This window comes from Erinaceus europaeus, chromosome 2, assembly GCF_950295315.1.
Source record: "Erinaceus europaeus chromosome 2, mEriEur2.1, whole genome shotgun sequence".
Lineage (NCBI taxonomy): Eukaryota > Metazoa > Chordata > Mammalia > Eulipotyphla > Erinaceidae > Erinaceus > Erinaceus europaeus.
Window position 1 is genome coordinate 117,950,825 of NC_080163.1, and position 23,319 is coordinate 117,974,143.

At 49.7% G+C, this 23,319-nt stretch overlaps 2 protein-coding genes across 5 annotated transcripts; one reads left to right on the forward strand and one right to left on the reverse strand.

Annotated features, from left to right (window-relative positions):
• Positions 1–1,985: 1,985 nt before the first annotated feature.
• SPATA2L (spermatogenesis associated 2 like) lies at positions 1,986–6,654 on the forward strand. The gene is made up of 2 exons (XM_016191852.2): positions 1,986–3,318; positions 4,686–6,654. The coding sequence occupies exons 1-2, from the start codon at positions 3,016–3,018 to the stop codon at positions 5,634–5,636; spliced, it is 1,254 nt and encodes a 417-aa protein (XP_016047338.1). The 5' UTR covers positions 1,986–3,015; the 3' UTR covers positions 5,637–6,654.
• CDK10 (cyclin dependent kinase 10) lies at positions 6,653–15,667 on the reverse strand. 4 transcript variants are annotated; one of them, XM_007531246.3, is made up of 13 exons: positions 15,534–15,667; positions 12,476–12,548; positions 11,781–11,852; positions 11,045–11,147; positions 10,826–10,907; positions 10,666–10,733; positions 9,336–9,388; positions 9,118–9,187; positions 8,382–8,441; positions 7,981–8,104; positions 7,767–7,906; positions 7,467–7,519; positions 6,653–7,196 (listed from the first exon to the last, which is right to left on the reverse strand). In XM_007531246.3, exons 1-13 carry the CDS (start codon positions 15,618–15,620, stop codon positions 7,090–7,092), a joined length of 1,092 nt encoding a protein of 363 aa, XP_007531308.1. In that variant the 5' UTR covers positions 15,621–15,667; the 3' UTR covers positions 6,653–7,089. The 4 variants fall into 4 exon arrangements, with proteins under 4 accessions (XP_007531308.1, XP_060040970.1, XP_060040971.1 ...); XM_060184987.1 differs by having other exon boundaries at positions 6,653–7,124; positions 15,534–15,647; XM_060184988.1 differs by lacking the exon at positions 7,767–7,906 and having other exon boundaries at positions 6,653–7,124; positions 15,534–15,647.
• Positions 15,668–23,319: the final 7,652 nt, after the last annotated feature.

Below are 23,319 nucleotides of genomic sequence, written 5' to 3' on the forward strand. Positions count from 1 at the left end.
TCATCAAGGGTTAAGAGTACGCTAGGTCCATAAAGTCTGAGTATAGTTATCAAAAGTCTAGTCCCACAAGATAAACAATTATCAGGAGTCGGGTAGTAACACAACAGGTTAAGTACATGTGGCGCAAAGCACAAGGACCGGCAGAAGGATCCCGGTTCAAGCCCCCGGCTCCCCACCTGCAGAGGAGCCACTTCACAAGCGGTCAAGCAGGTCTACAGGTGTCTATCTTTCTCTCCCCCTCCTCTCTGCATTTCTCTCTGTCCTATCCAACAACGATGACAACAACAATAATAACTACAACAACATGAAAAACAAGGGCAACAAAAGGGAAAAATAAATATAAAAAATTTTTTTAAAAAGATAATTATTAGCTCTGGTAAAGGTTGCTCATGGCTGTAGAGGGGTCTGAAAGTTTACCAGCTAGCAGAGTCACATGTGTTCAGTTCCCAGGAGAAATAGCCATGGCAGATACTTGGCACACCTCTACCAAGATGCTTCTGACCAGGAGAAGCAGCAGCAGCCAAAGAACCTGACCTGCTCAAAGTCCGGTGCTTTATACCTTCCCTTCTCTATGTGTCAGGCCTCAGGCTGAGGTCATTCCTATGCTAATAGTCCCAGCCTCCTGTTGGGGGTCACAACACCAACTATAGGCAGAGTCTAGGAGGGAGGGAAGGAACACTCACAAGCTTACTGATCACAGAGGTGGGCAGCCTGGGCCCACCTCACCAAAGGCTGGTTATAAGAGCGGTCTTTGGCTTCCCTAGAGAAAGGTGCTCACCAAACAGCAACAGTGGATGTTTTCTGGGCATTGTTGCCAGGCCGTATTCCCCACCCTCTGCAACAACTCCATGAAGAAACTGGCACAGAGGGAGTCAGGTTGTAGCTCAGCGGGTTAAGCGCTTGTAGCAGGTTAAGTGCACATGGCGCAAAGCGCAAGGACAGGCGTAAGGATCCTGGTTAGAGACTCTGGCTCCCCACCTGCAGGGGAGTCGCTTCACAAGTGGTGAAGCAGGTCTGTAGGACGACCTGAACTGCCCCTGCGGCTCCAGACAGACTATGACCCACATAGTTAACGACTGCCACCTCTCCAGATTCAAAGGAGGTCTCGAAACTACATCAGGCTCAACCTGACGCTGTTGACTGGCTACGGAAGAAGGGCAAACGCTACAAGAAGAAGAAGGTGTCTTGTCTGTCTCTCCCCTTCATAGGGCAGGGGGAGGGCACAGGTATGTCTCAAGCCAGATGCGGATTCACCTGTTGGCTTTGCTGTACATTAAAGCTGGTTTCTTGGCACCCTGTTACCAGCTCTGTGATCAGATAGGCTCATGCTCAGGCATCATCTTGTTTTAGCCTCTCTGGATATGTACCTGCATGAGTCCCTACAAGGAAAAGAACTCTTTACCTTCACATTTACCTTCACATTTAATCTTTTTTTTTAACTTTTTATATTTATTTTCCCTTTTGTTGTCCTTATTGCTTTTTATTGTTGTTATTGATGTCGTTGTTAGAACAGAATGAAATCGAGAGGAGGAGAGACAGCGAGAGAGAGAAAGATAGACACCTGCAGACCTGCTTCACCTGCTTGTGAAGTGACTCCCCTGCAGTGGGGAGCCAGGGCTGGAACTGGGATCCTTTTGCGCTGGTCCTTGAGCTTTGCACCACGTGCGTTTAACCCGCTGCGCTACCACCCGGCTCCCATTCACATTTAATCTTTATAGGGGTGGGGTGGGTGGGAGTCCCAACATGATCTTTTTTTTTTTTTTTTTGCTTCCAGGGTTATCACTGGGGCTCGGTGCCAGCACTACAAATCCACTGCTCTTGGAGGCCATTTTTCCCATTTTGTTGCCCTGTTGTGCTTGTAGTTGTTATTGTTGTCATAGCTATTGTTGTTGTTGGATAGAACAGAGAGAAATCGAGAGGGGGGAAGACAGAGGAAGAGAGAAAGATAGACACTTGTAGACCTGCTTCACTGCGAAGCGACCCCTTGCAGGTGGGGGGGTACGACCCCCTGCAGGTGGAGAGCTGGGGGCTCAAACCGGGATCCTTTCATAGGCCTTTGTACTTTGTGCCATGTGCGCTTAAACCATTGCGCTACCACCCAGCTCCCCCAACATGATCTTGGATGGTGACTGGACGAACACCTGAGCCCTGAATAGAGGAAATCAGAGCAAAGAACACAAAACATCGCTCGGAAGCTTTGGCCCTTATTAGGCCGGGGTTGGGGGGCACACTGGCAGGGACAGGAAGGCGCCCCTCCAGATGTATTCTCTAAAACTGGGAAGTGTAGGAAGTGGAGTCGCAGAAAGAGTCGAGGGGGCAGGCGGTGGCACGTATGTTACAATGTGCAAGGAGCCAGGTCCCAAGCTCCTGGTCCCCATCTGCAAGGGAGAAAGCAGGGCTGCAGGTGTCTCTCTCCCTCTCCTATATCAGTTTCTGTCTCTACCTAATAAAGTAACAAAAATACTTAAAAAAAAAACAGACCCGAGATTGCCCAGTTACCCCGGAAGTTACTGCTTTACAAGACTTGATAACTGCAAGACCTAGTATCCCCTTGAACGCTGGCCCGCCCCACATCTTGCACTTTATTGGTCGTGGGTGGCCCCGCCTCTCCGGGACAGCACCACCCTCCATCCAATCACCTTTAGGAGCTGGCGCGTCCACGCCCCCTGACCGTGGCCAATCCCCGTTGGGTACGAGGTGGCTCCACCTCCTACGGGTGCTTGGTTGAGGGAGGAGCCACTCCGGGTTCCACCTACCCTGAAGCCTTGCTCCCCAGCACGGTCTTCGAGCCCCGCGGGTCCCAGAGGCCCGACCTTCAGGAGCCTCACGCTGGGCGCCAGGTTCAACCCCGGCAGGAAGCCCCGCCCCACGCGTCAGCAGGCCCAAGACGAGCCAAGGGCGGAAGCGGGGAGAGCAGAGAGCTGAGCGCCGGCGCAGCGGGCGCTGCTAGCGGTGCTGCGGCAGCCAGCGCATATCCGGGGGCCTCCGCGTCGGGGACACAAGCCCGGCACCAAGATGGGCAGCAGCTCGCTGTCGGAGGACTACCGCCTGTGCCTGGAGCGCGAGCTGCGGCGCGGCCGCGCCGGCGTGTGCGGGGACCCATCACTGCGCGCTGTGCTCTGGCAGATCCTGGTGGAGGACTTCGACCTGCACGGAGCACTGGGGGATGACGCGCTGGCGCTGCTGACTGACGGGCTGTGGGGCCGAGCGGACCTGGCACCCGCGCTGCGCGACCTGGCCCGCGCCTTCGAGCTGTTGGAGCTGGCGGCGGTGCACCTGTACCTGCTGCCCTGGAGGAAGGAATTCACCACCATCAAGGTGAGTGGCGGGGCCGAGGCCTCCCGGGCCCAGGCTGTAGGGACCTTTGGGGGTGGGGGTGGGGGAAACTCTCATGAGGGACCAGAGATTTCAGATGTCCTCAGAGCCCAGAGGATCTGGTGGGTGACGGGGTGTGCAGAAGGTCTCCCGGTCTTTCTATAGAAGTTTCCCAGTCTCAAAGCTGAGATCAGGGGGTGGGTTAAAGCTACTTGCCACAGGCATCTGCCTCCTGGGGATACAGTGCACTCCCCAAAGAGCTACAGACAGCTTGCAACAGGCACTCAGGGCTGCCAGGTTCCACAGCCAGCTTAGTTCTTCCAGGATGTGGGTTGATCCCATTTATAGAAGAGAACACAGGTTGGGTGTACCCCGTTAAGTAAGTTGGGCTGGAGGGGCTTCGCATGCCCTGGAGAGCTTGTCAGCGTACACATCTAGCTCACCTCTTGGCTAATAATGGGACTGTGCCCAGAGCCACTGCCTACAGGCGGGCATTCTGGGCTATTGGTTAATTCGGAAGAGTGGGAAGGTGATGATGTCATCAGGCACGTGGGCGAGTTGGCCTCCCTGAGTTACCATGGCAGCACTTTGGTGGTGAGGCCTAGAGCCTGCTGGGGACACCTGCTGGTGTGAGTTCTAGGACTTTCATTCATCCATTCAGACAGGACTGGAGACACTAGTTGCACTTGGGGGTGAAGGTGAGGGTGGGGTAGGCGAAGCAAAACAAAAAGCCCTGCCAGGATCCAGTTCTGGCTGTGTGGCTTTGGGAAGTTACCTAATCTCTGAAAAGTGTACATAGAAATAAGGAGAGAATTCATCCACAACCAAAGGAGGAACTGTAGTTGGGAGATAGTCATCAGCCTAACAACCTTTTCAGTCCCCCTAATACCTTTCAGTCAGGAAAGTTCCTTTCCATCTGTTACTCTAGAGCTTCAAGCCAACTGCACTTTAAGGCTTCTATGCTGTGGTGAGGGTTGCATCTCAGAATGAATGAACAAGGTGTATCCTACCATGAGGGCTTTAAGACAGTATGGAACAAACAGAGTTTAGAACAAAGTGGTGGGAGGCTCCCTGCTCAGAGATGAACACATGTATTTGTGTATGAAATTAACTAGGAACCCACCCAGGCAAGGGCCTGAAAGGTTATGATTTATGAACCAAGCTAATGTATTGGTTTTCTTTTTTAACTGTAATGCCCGGCTTGCCCCAGTCCCTGAGCACCTGTTTGTAAAAGCTCCTGGGGAGGGGGTGTTAGTGCAGAACTGCTTGTCATTTAGATCATGCTGCCATCTGAGTAAGGCTGCCCAAGTGGAGCTGAGCCTGAGTTGAGTCTGGGAAGGGCTGCTGCTCACAGACCCCCTCCCTTGCAGACCTTCTCTGGGGGCTACGTGCATGTACTGAAGGGTGTGCTCTCCGAGGACCTGCTCATCCAGAGCTTTCAGAAGATGGGCTATGTGCGCAGGGACAACCACCGCCTCATGATGGCCACTCCACCCCCCGCCAGTCAGCTGCTCCAGGTGGCCCTGGGCTGCTTTGCTCTGCGGTTGGAGTGTGACATCCTGGGTGAAGTGCTGGCACAGCTGGGCACCAGTGTGCTGCCGTCAAAGGAGCTGCTGCAGGCTCGGCGGTCCAGCACAGATGTGGCCTCCTGTGTGGCCTGGCTGCAGCAACGGCTGACCCAAGACAAGGAGCCACCACCCTTGCCTCCCCGTGGCTCCATGAGCATGTACCAGGCTCAGCTGGACCTATATCAAGACCTGCAGGAAGATGAGGGCTCAGAGGAGGCCAGCCTCTATGGGGAGCCCTCTCCAGGACCAGACTCACCCCCCTCTGAGCTGACATATCAGCCCCAGCTCTGGGAACAGAGTGCCAAACTGTGGGGTGCTGGGGGAGGGGCCTGGGAGGCAGGTGCTGAGGCTGAGTTGTCACCAAGGGCCAGGAGCCCACCCTATGGGGCTTTGGAGGAAGAGCTGGAGCCTGAACCTGAAGCCTTTTCCTTCCTCTCAATGCGCCGAGAGCTACTGAGTCGGCCTGAGGATCTGGCTACTCCCAAAGTTTCTGGGAGCCCCAGGCGTGGCAGCCCCCAAAGTGTGCATGAGCCCTTTGGTTACCAGGCACACAGTTGCCTGGTGCCCGGTGCCCTGCCTACCCACTGCTGTGACACATGCCGCCAGCTGCACACAGCCCACTGTGCTGCCTTGTCCATCTGTCACGAGAGCCACACATTGCATCCCCTGATCAGTGACATCCAGCGACGTCTGTGGCTACAGCGAGCACAGGTAGACACCCTGCTTTATGACAGCCCTGGGGCTCAGCCTTAGGCCCAACCATGCCCCAGGTCAAGAGTTTCCAGGGAGTTTCTGTGGTGCTTCTCTGGGCTTCTCCCCTCTTCTGGCCTGGGCCCCTGACCACTCTGCCCCTAGAGGAGCCTCAGGCATAGCAGGAGTATAGAGATCCCAGGCCCCACAATGCAGGAGGTGGGAGCTCACCTTCCAAGAAGGGCTTCTGTCTTCTTGGGCTAGCCTCATTCCTCACTATCATGCCCAATCCAGTCCTATACCTAAATGTCACATCAAGCCTATCCCCACAAAGAAGCCGCACCTTCGGTGACTGGCCTGTGGCTCTTGGCAGGTTGTGGTTTGAGCATAATGCTGTCCTCCAGGTGTCTGGGGGGAGGGGGGACTCTCCACAGGTCTCCTCAGGAGTCCACAGGCAACAAGCACAGCTTGAGGATTGTTGGGACCAGTATGGGGGTCGGATGGGGAGAAGGCTGCCAAGTGCATGGTTGGCCAGGCTGTGGGTAACCTGCCTCCTCCACTCTCCTGCCCTATCCTGCATGGTGCCACAGGCCAGTGCTGAATTGAGTGCTGGCTGAAATGTACTGAAATGTGCCCTGGCCACAGTTGGGGAAAGCTGGGTCCCCAGATGGAATGAGCCCATCTCAAACCAGAGGCAGCTGGCGGAGACTCTGAGCAGCAGGTGGGTGTCTGGCAGAACTTGGATAGTGTCATTCCACTTCCATATGGAATGTGGGGGTTTCTCAGCAACCACACCCCAGTAGATTCCCTGCTACTGCTTCTGCTGCACTGGCTCAGGAAGGTAGGGTGGGAGGTCTTGCTGGCTTATACCTCAGGCCACCAGGTCCAATGCAGCTGGGCTAAAGCAAACATAGCTGTCTCCTTGGGGGGAGGTGCCCTTCTGTCCTGGCCCCTCCACACCTTCCTTCCTTGACTGCCACATCCCCTCCATCTGTCTCCACCCCAGCATTTGCATATCACCTATTAATACCACACAAATCAGTAACCTCCAAGTACATTAAAGTAAATAAGTCCACATCTATCAGGAAAGCATTTATCTTTCTGAACTCTTGTTAACATAGTTATAACCTTTTCCTGGGCCTCAGCACCCCCACCCACCCACCCAGAGGGTCCCTGAAGTATCTCCAGGCCCTGGCAGAACCTAGGGACCTCCTGGATCCTCCTGGATCTTCTTTCAAACCAGCAACACCCAGGGAGGGCCCAACAGGTATTTCCTCTTGAGAAGTCAGAACTCCATACAACCTTCAAGAAACACTGCCACAGCTGGGAGCTGCAAAGGGCCCTCAGTATCTGATGGCCACTGCCCTTTCTGTGCAGCCACACCACCCCACAACCACACCCTGCTGTCCTGGGAGCTGCTGTCAGTTCAGTACTGCTCTTTCCCAGATACGGGCACAAACCAGCTCCAGAAAGCCTGATCCATGCAGCCATGCTGTTCAAGATGAGGTTCCGTCCATCAGGGTTTGCAGCGCTTGCTCTGAGTCTCAGCAGCTGAGGATGTGGCTGGTGTGGCCCGTTTGTTGCGGTGATGGGGGAAGGTGGGCATGAGCTCTGGCTCACAGGCTGCGGGGAAGAGGCTGCTCAGAGGTGTTGCTGGGGGGTGGGAGGGCTTCCCAGGGAAAAGCTGAAACCCGAGATTGAAATAAGCATGCTTCTAGCCTGAACATCCATTCTGCATTTTTGCTGGCACTGCCCTGCACCTCCCACTGCTCCTCCTCTGCTCTGTATGGATGAACAGCATCCAGTAGGCCTCTCTGCCTGCCCAGGGCCACACCCCACCAACTAAGGCCTGACAGGGAGCCTCCCAGACCAGTTGGGGGGGAGGGCACTCACGTAAGGGCTTCTCCTTGAAGTAGGAGCTCTCCAGGCAGTCCCCAGCTGTTGCCCTGCAGAGGATGCCCCTGTTACCAGGATCCCAGGTGTGTTTCCTTCACCCTGCCCAACTAAGTAGCCTGTTTAGAAAGGTGGCAGGCTCAGGTTTGAGACCCAGAAACTGATGGGAACTTCAGAATGGTCTTTATACTGAGTGCTTGGCCCAGTATGTCTCAGGAAGAACATCTCAGACCATGTAGACTATGTTCTGAGAAACTCTTTAGAAGATGCCACCACTATTGCCCATAGGCCAGTCAGTACCTTTTCTTGGGGTCATACATAAAGAGGAAGTTGAGCAGGCGTAAGCCGGCCTCCGAGAGCCATGGAAACTTGTGCTTGAGATTGTTGTATGGTTGCTTCCTCAGGCTATACTGGCTGGCCATCGGTAACTTGGAAAAACCCTGTGGGCAACAAGCACTGGAGCCACAGAGGCTGGCTCGACTAAGGAGGCTAAGGGCAGAGATGGGGTACTCACAGGCCAGATGTTTTCACTGGGCGTCCCCAGCAGCTGCACAATTAGGTCGACCTGGTGGATCTCAGAAGTGCCAGGCAGAAGCGGCTTATGGGCTAGCAGCTCAGCCAGGATACAGCCCACGGCCCTACAAATGAGAGCAGATCCTACTTCCCTACTTGCTACTGCTGCCACATACCACAACTGGGCACACTGTGGCCATCTCTTAGGACATAAGGGCCAGGTGCTCATGGGGAAACCATGAGTAACTCTGGGTAGCCCATGGGGTAGAACTGCTAGGGGCCATCAATACTGGAGCTGCCTTCTCTCACTTCCTCTGGGTACCTCTGCCTGGCAGAGACCCCAGCTCCTGTCCTGGCAGCTCTCATGTGACCCATTCAGCCCCAAGCAATGCCAAATCTCACCACATGTCAATGCTGGTGGTTTGTGTAGTAGTCCCCAGCAGCAGTTCAGGGGCCCGGTACCTATAAACAAAAGTATCTCCATCAGGCAAGAGCCCTTCTCTCCTCCAGCCCAGGCCTCAAAGGGCCCTGCACCTCTGCACTAGCTCACCAACCAACATCTCCAACAGCCCATGGCACAAGCCAATGAGACTGCTTACCCCACCTGGGCCTTTCCTTTGTTCTTTATCTCTGCCAATGCAGGCATATGGAGAACAGCTGCTGTGGGCAGTTCCTTGGTGCAGCAGTGTCCTGAGTTACAAAACAGTGAACCCTCTGTACAGATTTGTTGCTTCCCATTTTATAGACATAGGGTAGGACTACAACATCCCCTTTAATCACATACCCTGTTGTGTGTGGTTTTGTGTTTTCCATCACACCACTTTAGTATATTGTGGTGCCAGGGATTGGACCCAGGGCCTCTTGCATGCAAATCCCATGAGCTACCATTATATTATCTCCCTGGTCCCACAATTCTCATGTCTGTTAGCAACATGAGGGATGGTAAAATGACATCTGCTTCCCAGGAAGACTCCAGAGCCAGCTGGGTTTTTTGGCTACACCAGAGCAGTGCAGCACCTGTCCTTTCTGCTGGTGTGGAGCCCCTATAACTTAAAAGACCATCAAGATCCTCCTGTAGCTTCAGGAGTCTCCTCTAAACTTCCCTCCACCAGTTACATCTGGCCGTGGGGGGACTCACCACAGGGTGACCACCTTGGGAGTCATTGGCTTCACTGGGGTGCCATAGGCTCGAGCCAGACCAAAATCCGCTATAACACAGGGAGAGATGGGAAGAAAAGTGGAAAGCAGTGAGGTTAACGAGTCACCCTCTGAGGCCACACAAACACTGGAACTAACACTTAGGCTTCGGAATACCTGTAAAAAGTGATACACCATCATAGAGCACCCTGTACCCACCTGTCTTCACACATCCCTTATCCGTCATAAGCAAGTTGGAGACCTTCAGGTCCCTATATTAAAAAAAAAAAAAAAAAAAAAAGATCAGGTTCCAGGAAGCAGCTTGATAAAACATTAAGTTGTTACCTTAACAGTAATAGTAAGAAAACCTATCTACCTTTCTTTCTTTCTATTGCCACCAGGGTTATTGCTAGGGCCTGGTGCCAGCACTACGAATCCATGGCTCCTGGTGGCCACTTTTTCTTTTTTTCCTTTCTACTTTATTTTTATTTGACAGAACAGAAAACTTGAGAGGGAAAGGGGAGATAAAGAGGGAGAAAGATAAGACACCGGCAGACCTGCTTCACCACTCATGAAGCATCTTTCCTACAACTGGGGAGCAGGAGCTCAAACCCAGATCCTTGTGAATGGTGATATGTATGCTTAATCAAGTGCATCATTGCCTGGCAAAGACTTTTCCATGTAACTTCTCTTGCCTGATTTTTTTTTTTTTTTTTTACCAGAGCACTGTTTAGCTCTAACTTATGGTAGGGTAGGGGAATTGAACCTGGGACCTCAGAACCTTGGGAATGAGTATTTGCATATTCATTATGCTATCTCCCCTGCCCTTTGCCTTTTTTTTTTTTTTTTTTTGAAGATTTTATTTATTTATTAATGAGAAAGACAGGAGGAGAGAGAAAGAACCAGACATCACTTTGGCACATGTGCTGCCAGGGACCTCATGCTTCAGAGTCCAAAGCTTTATCACTGTGCCACCTCCCGGACCACTTTTTTTTATTTTATTATTATTTATTTTCGCTTTTGTTGCCCTTGTCTTTTTATTGTTGTTGTAGTTATTGATGATGTCATTAGATAGGACAGAGAGAAATGGAGAGAGGAGGGGAAGACAGAGAGGGAGAAAGACAGACACCTGCAGACCTGCTTCACCGCCTGTGAAGCGACCCCCCTGTAGGTAGGGAGCCGGGGATTGAACTGGGATCCTTATGCCGGTCCTTGCACTTTGTGCCACGTGCGCTTAACCCATTGTGCTACCGCCTGACTCCCTTTGCCTGACTTTTTAACCGAACAAGAAGAGAGCAGCTGGGAGTATCCTTTATGCCTAACTTCCAGTGCTGTCCAGTTTAGGCCCCATCAGTTGCCAGATGCTGTCCTGCTTCAGTGGGAAAAGCCCCCACTAGTCTAGGCCTCTGTCATGATGACAACTTATGAGCTACCATCCCACAGGGGAAAGCAGGTATTATTTGGGCCTGGATCCTCCCAAAAAAGTAGTCAGATGCATTGAGGCTTTGTGCACCAGAAGCCAAGGGTCAGCCTTCCCCAAAGAACTTACCTGTGGATAATAAAGTTCCGGTGCAGATACTGGAGACCCCGGAGCACCTGCAGCACAATGCACTTCACCTGTCAGAGTGTAGGGACATGTCACTTAAGATGCCACTTTTTATACAAACATACAAGGACCCATGAAGACCCCCAGATCCCCAACTATGCACCTGAGCCTCAGAAAAAGGTGTTGGCATATTCTCCAGAAGGCTAGCCAGGTCTTGTTCACAGTAACCCATCACCAGGAAGATGCTGCAAGAACAAAGGGAAAACACATGCCACCTCCCACCTGCACCCAGTGAGCCAAAGGGCCCTCCGTTTCCTGTAGGAAAGGCAACTTTATACGGAGAGGCTGGGCAGAACCCAGTCAGGAGCAGTTAACTACTCACCTCTCCAAGTGGTTCCCTACAACCACCTCCTTCAATTCCACAATGTTTGGATGGCGAAGGCGAAGAAGCAGTGTGATCTCACGCAGACTGCTGATGGGGACCCCTGCAACCCAACATGGCCTCAGAAGAGCCTACTCTCCATCATTAATTCAGGGAATCATCAACAAACCCCTTCAACCCTTTTTTTAAAAATTTATTTATTGGAGAATTAATGGTTTACAGTCAACAGTAAAATACAATAGTTTGTACATGCATAACATTTCCCAGTTTTCCACATAACAATTCAACCCCCACTCTTCAACCCTTTTTTATTGCATGAAATGTAAGTTCGGAGCTCTCTGCACTGAATCCTACATGTGGTACACAGCTGGTGAGCAGAGCACAAGGACTGCCTCAACTTGGGAAGGGAGACTGACATTAAGTCACTGGAGAGGTGACTTAATGAGCTGACACAAAAAATGCCAACAGTTATCATATGGAAAAAGAGGAAATGGAGGGCTACACAGGACTTAAGGCATAGGAGGCCTCAAGGATGGGGATAGGGTGACTAGCCAGTGAAGGCTCAGGATGGATGCCCCCTGAGGCCACCCCCTTTAGCCATTATGTAGATGCTGGGGAAGGTGGTTAGGCATGTACTCAGTTCAAGGGTTCAGGCCAGAGGAGCCTCATGTTGCAGGTACTTCCTACCCCTTCCTACCCCTTCCCATTAGAGTGGTTCAGGCCACTTTCTTCTCACCATCTTTCTCCTTGTCCATCCGTACTTTCTTAAGGGCAACAATCTCATCTGTCAGGGTGTCCCGGGCCCGATCTGTAATGGAAATTTCCTCATGACAGAATCTACCCCTAACTCCCCATGATACACCCTTCAGCCTCTTCCAGAGCTGGATGTTTCTCTTTCTCTTTAATAATAGAATACCCAGTGCTATGTGGTCCTTACTCTATATAAGCAACACTCCAGCCCCACATGCTCTCTGGAGTGTGTCCTTTCAGTGAGCTGGGTGTAGGTGCTATGAGTTGTAACTATGTTCTTCAAGGAGATGATGTATTTTATCTAGATAAAAGAACTCTTATTTTGTGCAAGGATGCCTCCCCAAAGCACTGTACAATTTTCAAACACATGTACACCAGTGTTTCAGCTGCTCCAAACCACAGCCCTGGCAGCTTTTTGGATGTTCTACATTTTACTGCTGGAATAATTAAAAGTTATTAATATCATTTCAACAACTTGTGTTAATTCAAACATATTGTGTCTAATGTTCATTTGGATGTGATATCAAGTTTATGGCAATCACACCTGGGAGTAGGGAATGGAGGTCACTGGTACAAGCTTTGCCCTGGAAGTGTAGCAATAGGCATTGCCCTTTTCCTGGTCCTAACACTGTTCCTGTGGGGACAGTCCCATATCCCAGGCCTCCCATCTTGGTCACTTACACACAATGCCATAGGTGCCTTCACCGATACGGTTCAGTTTCTCAAATTCCTTCACACTCCTGCACCGTCCCAGCTAAAAGAGAGCAATGCTTACAGTCAGGAATTGGCAGCTAGTGGGATAATTGAAGAGAAAGGCATTTTACATTTAACTTGTACCAGTGTGTCCCCTCATATTTTGCTTTCTGAAGAAAGGAAACCACACATTGGGATTTCCAGATGAGAAAAGGAGGATCATGATGCTGGGTTGGACAGCTGACCGTGATACATATTAAAGACAGCTGAACCTTTTCCTTGCAATCCCATGTTATAGATATAAACTGTCTAAAAATATTAATGAGGGAGTTGGGTGATAGAGCAGCAGGTTAAGTGCAGGTGGCACAAAGCACAAGGACCGGTGGAAGGATCCTGGTTTGAGCTCCCAGCTCCCCACCTGCAGGGGAGTCGCTTCACGGATGGTGAAGCACGTCTGCAGGTGTCTATCTTTCTCTCTCTCCCCTTCCTCTCTCCATTTCACTCTATCCTAAAATAAATAAATAAATATTAATGAAAAGTCATGTATGGTTAACTAATAAAAGTCCAAGTTGGGGGGTTGGGTTGTGGCACACTTGGTTGAGCGCCCATCTTACAATGTGCAAGGACCTAGGTTCAAACCCCTACTCCCCACCTGCAAGGGGAAAGCTTCATGAGTGGTGAAGCTGTGTTGTAGGTGTCTCTCTCCCTCTCTATATCCCCCTTCTCAATTTCTGGCTGTATCTATCCAATAAAGATAATTTAAAAAAAAAAGAGAAGAAGAACTTCTACAAACCCAAGAAGTCCTTAACTCAAGGTAAAATTATATATATATATAAAAGGGCATATAAGTAGTCTGGTAGTGATAAAACTGGACTCTCAAGCATGACGTCCTGAGTTCGATCCCCGGCAGCACATGTGCCAGAGTGATGTCTGGTTCTTTCTCTCTCCTATCTTTCTCATAAATGAATAAAATCTTAAAATAAATAAATAAATAAATGGGCATATAACACCATGCACAAGGATCCAAGTTCAAGCCTCCCCACCGAGGATCTACTTCACGAGTGGTGAAACAGATCTGCAGGTGTCTTTCTCTATCTCCCCACCCCTCTCAATTTCTCTCTGTCCTGTCAAATAAAAATACAAAGAAAAAAAAATGGTGGTAAAAAAACAACTCCAAGATAATTACTCAGCAGACCAGTCATGTGATCAATGTACTATGCAGAACATGAGACCGCACTAGATAATTTATGAAATAAACATTTCCACCAAAACAAAGTATACTGGACAACGCTGGTCTAAATGAAGCTTCTGGAGATGAAAAAGACTGAAGGCTTCCACAAAGCACCTACCAAATAAGGTGGAAATGATTCTAAGGTAGACAATGTCCTCGACGCCCATACACTACTACTTCCCTTGAATTAGCAATCTCTGCCCACTGGCATATAGCCACGCTGCTGGTGGCATATTTCCTGCACAGCAAGGTATTACCATGTGACTACATTGTGCCCAGTGAGACAGTGAGATGGGACAGGTGTGACTTTCTGATAAAAGAAAGCTGTATGCTGTACGCTCACTTCTGCCCTTTGAGGCAGCTGGGACTTGGATGAGGAGCAAGTAGGGCAACAAGTCAAGATAGTTTAGTTACTGTGTCCCCAGACCACATGTGGGAAACTGAACTGAAGCCCAGTAGAAATTCTCTGTACTTTAGGGTCATCACAATAGCTGGGTATGGGGAACCAGCACCTCTTGGATCTAAGAATTGCATCTGTGGCTGGATGGGCACACGTTAACTACGTGCAAGTACAGCAGATCAAGCTCCTGGTCCCCACCTGCGTGGGGGAAGTTTCACAAGTGGTGAAACAGTGCTGCAGGTGTGTGTGTCTCTCTCCCTTCCCTCTCAATTTATCTGTTTCTATCAAATAATAAATAAGATTAGTTAACTAAATAATTTAAAAGGAGTGGTCCGGGAGGTGGCGCAGTGGATAAAGCATCGGACTCTCAAGCATGAGGTCCTGAGTTCCATCCCCGGCAGCACATGCACCAGGGTGATGCCTGGTTCTTTCACTCTCCTGTGTTTCTCATTAATAAATAAAATCTTTAAAAAATAATAATTTAAAAGGAGCACATGTAGTGAGGCTAGAATTCTAACACCCCTCCTGCCTCCCTGGAGTCACTTTCTTGACACCTGCAGAACCAAATAAGAATAACCCAGATTTCACTGTAGCCTTCACATCTGCCTCGACCTGCCTTTCCCATCACATTCCCCTTTTCACTTTTCTGTACAGGTTGAACTGGTTGTGCTTCGTACTCCTGCACTTTATCTCTCCTTTGTGTTGACTCAAGGGTCACCTCCACTACATCCTAGTCACATTTTCCAAACTAGAAGACTGGACCCAGCCCCTTTCTATCCCCAGTGAGAAAAAAAAAAAAAGTTTATTCCTCTGGAAGTGCGTGGCCATCGTCAATAGATAGATGACCCAACCAACACCGCGCATGCTGTCTACCCAGCACTGGGCCTGAGCTGACCTGTGAGTGGAGGCCTCCTCTCTCCACTCCTGCACCCCCAGCCTGGCTATTCATATCTCTATCAGAAGTGAAAATGAAACTAAAGCAACATCCATCCTGGTCACACATCCCCAGGCTTTGCTTTTGTTTCCCCAAAGGGGAGCGGGATCCTGACAGGCTTGGTGACACTCAGGAGATCCTCCCTTATTCTCAGCCCAGCGGCTTCCATCAGCACGCTATGCCTATCGCGGAGCCAGGAGAGCAGAGCCGCCTTCTGAGAGGTCTCGGGGATCCGGGTGTGCGGGCCCTCGGGGCAGTAGGCCCTGTCTGAGAGCTGTGAGCGGCGCCCCGCCCGCTCCACGCCCAGCTGGAGCCCTGGTGTGTGAGGTGAGGGGGTGACGCGTGAGGCTACGTACAGGTGACGTGAGAACAAACCCCGCCCATCCCGCCGCGAAGAACTCTGGGAGCACGTCGGGAAGCGGTGCATTCCTGAGACCCCGGGACCCGCGCGCTACACCCGATCACCCCCGCGCCGCCGCACCCTGTGTTCTGGAGGCACGGTGAAGAAACCCTCCTTCCGGATGTACTTCAGACGGATCTGCTCCGGCTCCGGCTCCGGCTCCGCCATGCTCGCTAACCGGCCATTGCCTAGTGCATCGGCACTGAAGGCTCTACGCGCAGGCGCGCGACCTACTTCCGGGGCACCGCCTCCCTAGCAACGGTTACCGAGGACTCTGCGCATCCGGGAGGCCACCTGGGTTCCAGCCTTGCATGCAAACGCCGACTGTCTGGGGCGCTGAGTAGCGGCCGCGGGGGAACTGCTGGTAGCCGGGGCTGAGAGTGCTGGGTGCCAGGACGCCACTGGGGCCTGTGGAGTCGGAGCTGCGGGGTCTGGGTGCCCAGGGGATGCGGGGACCCTCCCTCGGCAGTGGGAGCTGTGCGCGGAGCTTTCCCCGCGAGTCCTGGAGGATCTGTAGAGGGCGGCAGGGAGAGAGACATGTTAAAAGAATGAAGGCAGTGTTTTTTTTTTTTTAATATTTATTTATTTTTCCTTTTGCTGCCCTTGTGGTTATTGATGTCGTTGTTGTTGGATAGGACAGAGAGAAATGGAGAGAAGAGGAGAAGACGGGGGCGGGGAGAAAGATACCTGCAGACCTGCTTCACCTGTGAAGCGACTCCCCTGCAGGTGGGGAGCCGGGGGCTTGAACCGGGATCCTTACTCTGGTCCTTGTGCTTTGCGCCACGGTGCGCTTAACCCCCTGCGCTACCGCCTGACTCCCGTTTTTCTTGTTAAGGAGAACAAGTTGGCAGGGAAGTGAAAGAGAAGGTGGATAGGACGCGTCTGTATATAGGGAGCAGAGAAGGTCTCCAAAGTCGCATTCACAAAAGGGTTTTTTGATGAGTATTAATCAATTTAGTGAACGGAAATAATTTTTTGTCAGGCTTGCTTTTCCAAATAGAAGGAAGAGGGAGAAAGAGAAAGACCACAGCACTAAAACTTTTCCCTAGGTCAGTGGGGACCAGGCTCAAACCTGAGTTGCTTGCATTGCATAGCCAAACAGGCACTCTTCCAGGTGACCCGGAAATCATGTTTCAACTAAATTGATTATATCCAGTTCGTTCCAGTCCTTTTAAATTTTCTACCAGTTTGTAACTGGTAATGAACTTAAAACTATTACCACAGCAGTTTGATCCCTGGCATAGCATGTGCCAAAGTGATGCTCTGGCTCATTCTCACTAATGAATAAACAGCTTTCTTCTGATAGGGACAGAGAAAGCACACACACGTACCAAAGCTTCCTTGAGTGTGGTGGGGGGTCAAGCTCAGATCTGAGTCATGCACATAGCAAAGCAGCATACTATCCAAGTGAGCTACTTTGCTGACCCTAAGGTTTTTTTTGTAATTAGTACTATTTGGGGCAGGAGTCAGAAGAGGAGCATTTCTAAGTCAAGACTAGAAATGTAGTGGCTGATGGGACCAGGCGATGGCACACCAGGTTAAATGCACATAGTTCTGAGCACAAGGATCTGCGCAAGGATCCTGGTTCAAGCAAGCACCCAGTCCCCACCTGCAGGGTGGGAGCTTCAGGAATGGTGAAGCAGAGCTTCAGGCATCTCTCTCTCTCTCTCTCTCTCTCTCTTCCTCCCTCCCTCCTCTCTCACTTGCCCTCTGTCCTATCCAATAAAAATGAAAAAAACTGGCCACCAGGAGCAGTGGATTCATAGTCCTGGCATTGAGCCCCAGCAGTAACCCTGCATTCAAAAAACAAGCAACAACAAAAACAATGTAGTGGCTCATACCATGTTATGCTACTACTGACCTGTTACTGCAGATTGTCTTTAGAGATGCCAAGCCTGAGATGTCAACCTCCCAACTCCTTTAATCTGGTGAGATCTTTCCTAACACATGGGACTACCTACTTTCATTTCAGATGGCATGCTTTCTAACAGTTAAAGATACTAGCTACAGGTTACAGGCTAGGGTAGTAGGTACATGTGTACATGTATCCACAAGCAAGGGGCAATTATATACCTCAAATTAAATGCTTAATAGCCTAATAAGCCTAATATCCTAGTAGGATGGCCTACAGAAGGCACCACAAATTCTCTAATTATATATTTCTTAGGCCTAAATACCCTCCTCTCCTACCCCTTACTTTACTTCCCTCAATCACTCTATCTACTGAATTAAATGTACAAAAGGAGATAAATATTCTTCTACTCTTCTTAATCTCTTCTGACAAAGGATCAGCATTATTGTTAGCCCTTGATAAGCTTCAAAAGAAACACTATACAGGGAGTCAGGCGGTAGTGCTGTGGGTTAAGCGCACGTGGTGCAAAGCGAAGGACGGCGTAAGGATCCTGGTTCGAGCTCCTGGCTCCCCTCCTGCAGGGGAGTCGCTTCACAAGTAGTGAAGGTCTGCAGGTGTCTATGGTGTCTATAACAGAAACACTATACAACTGGCCAAGAGTTATACTAGAAAAACTTATATATCTAGTAATGGACAATTATTGTCCCTATGACAACATTTGTTAGAATCATCAAATAAGTAAATGCAGAAAATGAGGCTAAGACCCCACTAGAATCCTGGGTCTATTTCCTCCTTAACGTGAGGCCAGATCCCATAGACCTAGTAATATTGGTTTGGATACAACCAAGGACACTAAAGACTTTAACAATTGCTAGAAAGTCTAAGCTTGTCAGATAAAGAGATGACTACAAAAGCTTGATAAGACAGTTGGCTAGCTTGCTTAAGGATGGCCTCTTTGGCCACTATTAAGTCACCCTAATCACTTGAGTTCCTAGACAGGGAGACCTTGGATTCCCCCATAGATCATATGGGCTATGCAGAGGTAGATATCATGATAGTTATGCAAAGAGACTCTCATGCGTGAGGCTCCAAAGTTTCAGGTTCAGTCCCCTGCACCACCATAAACCAGAGTTGAGCAGTGCTCTGGTTAAAAAGAAAGAAAAAAAAAAATATATGGGCCTAGACCTCTGATAGATCCCTCTCTCTACCATCACTGGTCATATCCTTTGGGAACATCATTATAAGCCCTTTTGTAGGCTTCTTCAGGATCATACCCTTGCTATGAAATAGCAGTAGTAGGGATTGCTCCACTCTCCAGAGGAGGCTGGGTTATCCTACTTTGCCACTCTGGTATCAGCACACTTAGAATGTTCTGGTTATGCAAAGAGACTCTCATGCCTGAGGCTCCAAAATTCCAGGTTCAATCCCCTTCTTCTTCTAGCGTTTGCCCTTCTTCCGTAGCCAGTCAACAGCGTCAGGTTGAGCCTGATGTAAAGTTTCGAGACCTCCTTTGAATCTGGAGAGGTGGCAGTCGTTGACTATGTGGGTCATAGTCTGTCTGTAGCCGCAGGGGCAGTTCGGGTCGTCTCTGGCTCCCCAGCGATGGAACATAGCAGCGCACCGGCCATGGCCTGTTCGATAGCGATTGAGGAGGGCCCAATCATAACGTGCTAGGTCAAAGCCGGGTTGACGCTTGCAGGGGTCTGTGATGAGGTGTTTGTTCTTTACCTCAGCTGACTGCCAACTCTGTTTCCAAGAGTCTGGAACAGAGAAGTTCAGTGTAGGCATAGGGGACCAGATTGGATGACGAGACGTCAAGCGTTGGACAGGGTGGGAGAAGATATCCATGTACATTGGCAGGTCCGGTTGAGCGTAGACGTGGGAAATGAACTTAGATGATGCCGCATCCCGACGAATATCTGGCGGGGCGATGTTGCTAAGAACTGGCAGCCATGGAACCGGGGTGGAACGGGTGGTTCCAGAAATTATCCTCATGGAGGAATATAATTTGGAATCGACCAAGTGGACATGGGCGCTACGGAACCATACTGGGGCACAGTATTCTGCAGTGGAATAGCTTAATGCCAGAGATGATCATCGTAGTGTGGAAGCGCTCGCACTCCATGAGGAGCTGGCCAGTCTTGCAATGATGTTATTCCTCGCGCCCACCTTTGCTGCAGTTTTTATGAGATGTTCGTGAAATGACAGGGTGCGATCGAGAGTAACGCCAAGATAGACTGGCTGGGCTTCATGCCGGATTCTCGTATTGTCAAGCTGCACATTAAGCTCACGCGAGGCCGAGGCATGGTGTAGATGGAAAACAGATGATACCGTTTTTGCAGTGCTAGGGATTAGTCGCCATCTTTTACAGTAATCAGATATCAGAGACATGTCTTTCGTGAGTGTTTCCTCGAGGATGTCAAACTTGGATGCCTGAGTTGCACAGCAGATGTCATCAGCATAGATGAACTTCCTTGAAGAAGTTTCTGGAAGGTCATTGATGTAAATATTAAATAGCATAGGAGCCAGAACAGAGCCCTGGGGGAGGCCACTTGAGACAAGTCTCCATCTGCTAGACTTGTCACCCAGATGCACCCGGAATCTTCTGTTTTGGAGAAGAAACGATATAGTGTTGGCCACCCATGGAGGCAGGCATCTTGAGATCTTGACTAGGAGACCACGGTGCCAGACCGTGTCATAGGCTGCTGTGAGATCAACAAAGACAGCACCCGTCTTTAAATTCTTCTGGAATTCATTTTCAATGTAAGTTGAGAGGGCCAGGACTTGTTCGCAGGCAGATCTTCCTGGGCAGAAACCAGCTTGGGCGGGTGATAGGAATTTCTCTGTAAGAGGAGAAATACGTGACAGAAGCAGCCTCTCAAGGAGTTTGTAACACACGGAGAGGAGAGAAATTGGTCTATAGCTGGCAGCCAGTGTTGGGTCTTTCTTTAGTTTCAAAACTGCTATTATCTTCGCATTGGGATGCATTGGTTCAACCTTCCTGTGGTACATCCCGTGAGTACCCATTCATTGGGGAAACTGACGATCCTTCCTAGCCGACTGAATCCACATGGATCCCAGTCACTTTCAAAGCCAGCAGCTCCTGACAGCTTTCAAGCTGTTGGTCCTGCTCTTCGAGTCCTCCAACTTAATTTTGAGGGGCTGTCCTTTGCCAAACGTGTTCAATCCCCTGCACCACCATAAGCCAGAGCTGAGCAGTGCTCTGGTTTAAAAAAAAAAAAATCACCAAAGTAAAGGACTCTGGGGAGGGGGTACTGTCTAGGTCTTGGAACATGATGGTGGAGGAGGATCTAGGTGGGGAGGGAGGTTAGAATGTTATGTGAAAAACTGAAAAATGTTACACGTGTACCAACTATTGTATTTGACTGTCAACTGTAAGCCATTAATCCCCCCCAGTAAAGGAAAAAAAAAAGAATTAAAATAGCAAAGATGCAGATATGACACTTGCAAAATGAACGTGTCCAGTCCATTGAAAGATAAACCTATGGACCTAGGGGCCCCCAGCTGGCCCTCCAGGCCATCAGCTCCCTGCAGGGAGGGGATATGTGGACAGTGTTGAGCATGGAACTGCCCAGCAATGCTGTCAATCATTGCTGCTGTCTCACCAGCTGGACCCACCTGCCAGTGTTTTCACACACTTCAAACAAATTATATGCTTATTCATGCTGGGGAGAGTGCTCAATGTGATACAGTATAGGACCTACATGCTTGAGGACCTAGGTTCGATCCCCAATAGTCCATCTATCCCAGTTGAGCTTTCTCATAAAAATGAATGAAGGCTGGGGAGAAAGTGTAATGGTTCTACAAAAGACTTTCCTGCCTGAGACTTCAAATTCCCAGGTTCAGTCACCAGCACCACTGTAAGCCAGAACTGGTCAGTGCTCTATTCTGTCTGTCTCTCTTATCAAAATAAAAATAAGGGAGTTGGGCTGTAGCACAGCGGGTTAAGCCAGGTGGCGCAAAGCACAAGGACCGGCATAAGGATCCCGCTTCGAACCCCGGCTCCCCCCCTGCAGGGGAGTCGCTTCACAGGCGGTGAAGCAGGTCTGCAGGTGTCTTTCTCTCTTCCTGTCTTCCCCTCTCTCTCCATTTCTCTCTGTCCTATCTAACAACGACAACAACAATAATAACTACAACAATAAAACAACAAGGGCAACAAAAAGGGAATAAATAAATAAAATAAATATTTAAAATAATAATAAAATTAAAAATAAATATTTTTTAAAAATAAAAAAAAAGAATGTTCTCAGCTGTGACTATGGACTGTGAGATGTCTGACAGGGACTCGAAGGTTGTATAGCCTCCTGTGCTAAATATGAATGGATATGGGCCCTGGGTTAGATCACTGTGGTAAAGTTAATTGCATTTACATATCTTCAAGTTTGCGACCAACACTGTGCCCTAGTCCTGCTTCCTAGTTCTACTCTCAGCTCTGACACCATCTACTCATACAATAATTCTGGTCCACCCCCATGTTAGCTGTTAAGCTTAGGGAAAAATTATTAAAATGGGGCTGGGTGGTGTCACACCTGGTTGAGCACACATTACAGTGCACAGGAACCCAGGTACAAGCCCCCAATCCCTTCCTGCAAGAGGAAATCTTCATGAATGGTGAAGCAGTGCTTCTTCTTCTTCTAGCGTTTGCCCTTTTTCCGTAGCCAGTCAACAGCATCAGGTTGAGCCTGATGTAAAGTTTTGAGACCTCCTTTGAATCTGGAGAGGTGGCAGTCGTTGACTATGTGGGTCATAGTCTGTCTGTAGCCGCAGGGGCAGTTCGGGTTGTCTCTGGCTCCCCAGCGATGGAACATAGCGGCGCACCGGCCATGGCCTGTTTGATAGCGATTGAGGAGGGTCCAATCATAACGTGCTAGGTTAAAGCCGGGTTGACGCTTGCAGGGGTCTGTGATGAGGTGTTTGTTCTTTACCTCAGCTGACTGCCAACTCTGTTTCCAAGAGTCTGGAACAGAGAAGTTCAGTGTAGGCGTAGGGGACCAGATTGGGTGACAAGACGTCAAGCGTTGAACAGGGTGGGCGAAGATATCCGCTTATATTGGCGGGTCCGGTCGAACGTAGACGTGGGAAATGAACTTAGATGATGCCGCATCCCGACGAATATCTGGCGGGGCGATGTTGCTAAGAACTGGCAGCCATGGAACCAGGGTGGAACGGATGGTTCCAGAAATTATCCTCATGGAGGAATATAATTTGGAAGAAGTGGATATAATTTGGAAGAAGGATATAATTTGGAAGAAGTGGAATATAATTTGGAAGAAGGAATATAATTTGGAAGAAGCAGTGCTACAGGTGTGTTTCTTTCCCTCTCTATATACCCCTTCCTCTCAATTTCGGGCTGTTTCTCAAAAATAAAAAAATTAAGAGGGAGTTGGGCAGTAGTGCAGCAGTCAAGTGCAAGTGGTGCAAAGCGCAAGGACCGGCTTAAGGATCCCAGTTTGTGCCCCTTGCTCCCCACCTGCAGGGGAGTCACTTCACAAGTGATGAAGCATGTCTGCAGGTGTCTATCTTTCTCTGTCTTCCCCTCCTCTCTCCATTTTTCTCTGTCCTATCCAACAATGACATCAACAACAACAACTACAATAATAAAAAGGGCAGCAAAAGGGAATAAATATTTTTTAAAACTTTAAAAGAGTATAAAGACATAGGCTTCTAGGAACATTCCTAAATAGACAGCTTTCTCCTACCTGAAGATCCCTACTTTCATCTGCTTTATTCCTACTTTATGGTTCCTGTTTATTAAACATTTTGTCCCGTTTTCCATCTTACTGCATTTCAGCCACCACCAAGTCCCAGATGCTACCTTGATTCCATCCTGAACTCCCTGGGTATATGACCTCACCAATGCTTCCTGGAACTTCACCTCTCTAGAGCCCTACCCCACTAGGGAAAGATAGAAATTGACTAGGGGTATGGATTGACCAGCAGAAAACCAATTAACAGAAGCAATTATAGAAGCCCGAACTCCCACATTTGCACCCC

Coding starts and splice junctions, on each gene's coding strand:
- SPATA2L (XM_016191852.2), top strand. CDS start 3,016: ATGGGCAGCAGCTCGCTGTCGGAGGACTACCGCCTGTGCCTGGAGCGC. Junction 3,319..4,685: donor AGGAATTCACCACCATCAAG/GTGAGTGGCGGG, acceptor CCTCCCTTGCAG/ACCTTCTCTGGGGGCTACGT.
- CDK10 (XM_007531246.3), bottom strand. CDS start 15,620: ATGGCGGAGCCGGAGCCGGAGCCGGAGCAGATCCGTCTGAAGTACATC. Junction 10,908..11,044: donor GTAGGGAACCACTTGGAGAG/GTGAGTAGTTAA, acceptor TTGTTCTTGCAG/CATCTTCCTGGTGATGGGTT. Junction 7,907..7,980: donor CCAGTGAAAACATCTGGCCT/GTGAGTACCCCA, acceptor TGTTGCCCACAG/GGTTTTTCCAAGTTACCGAT.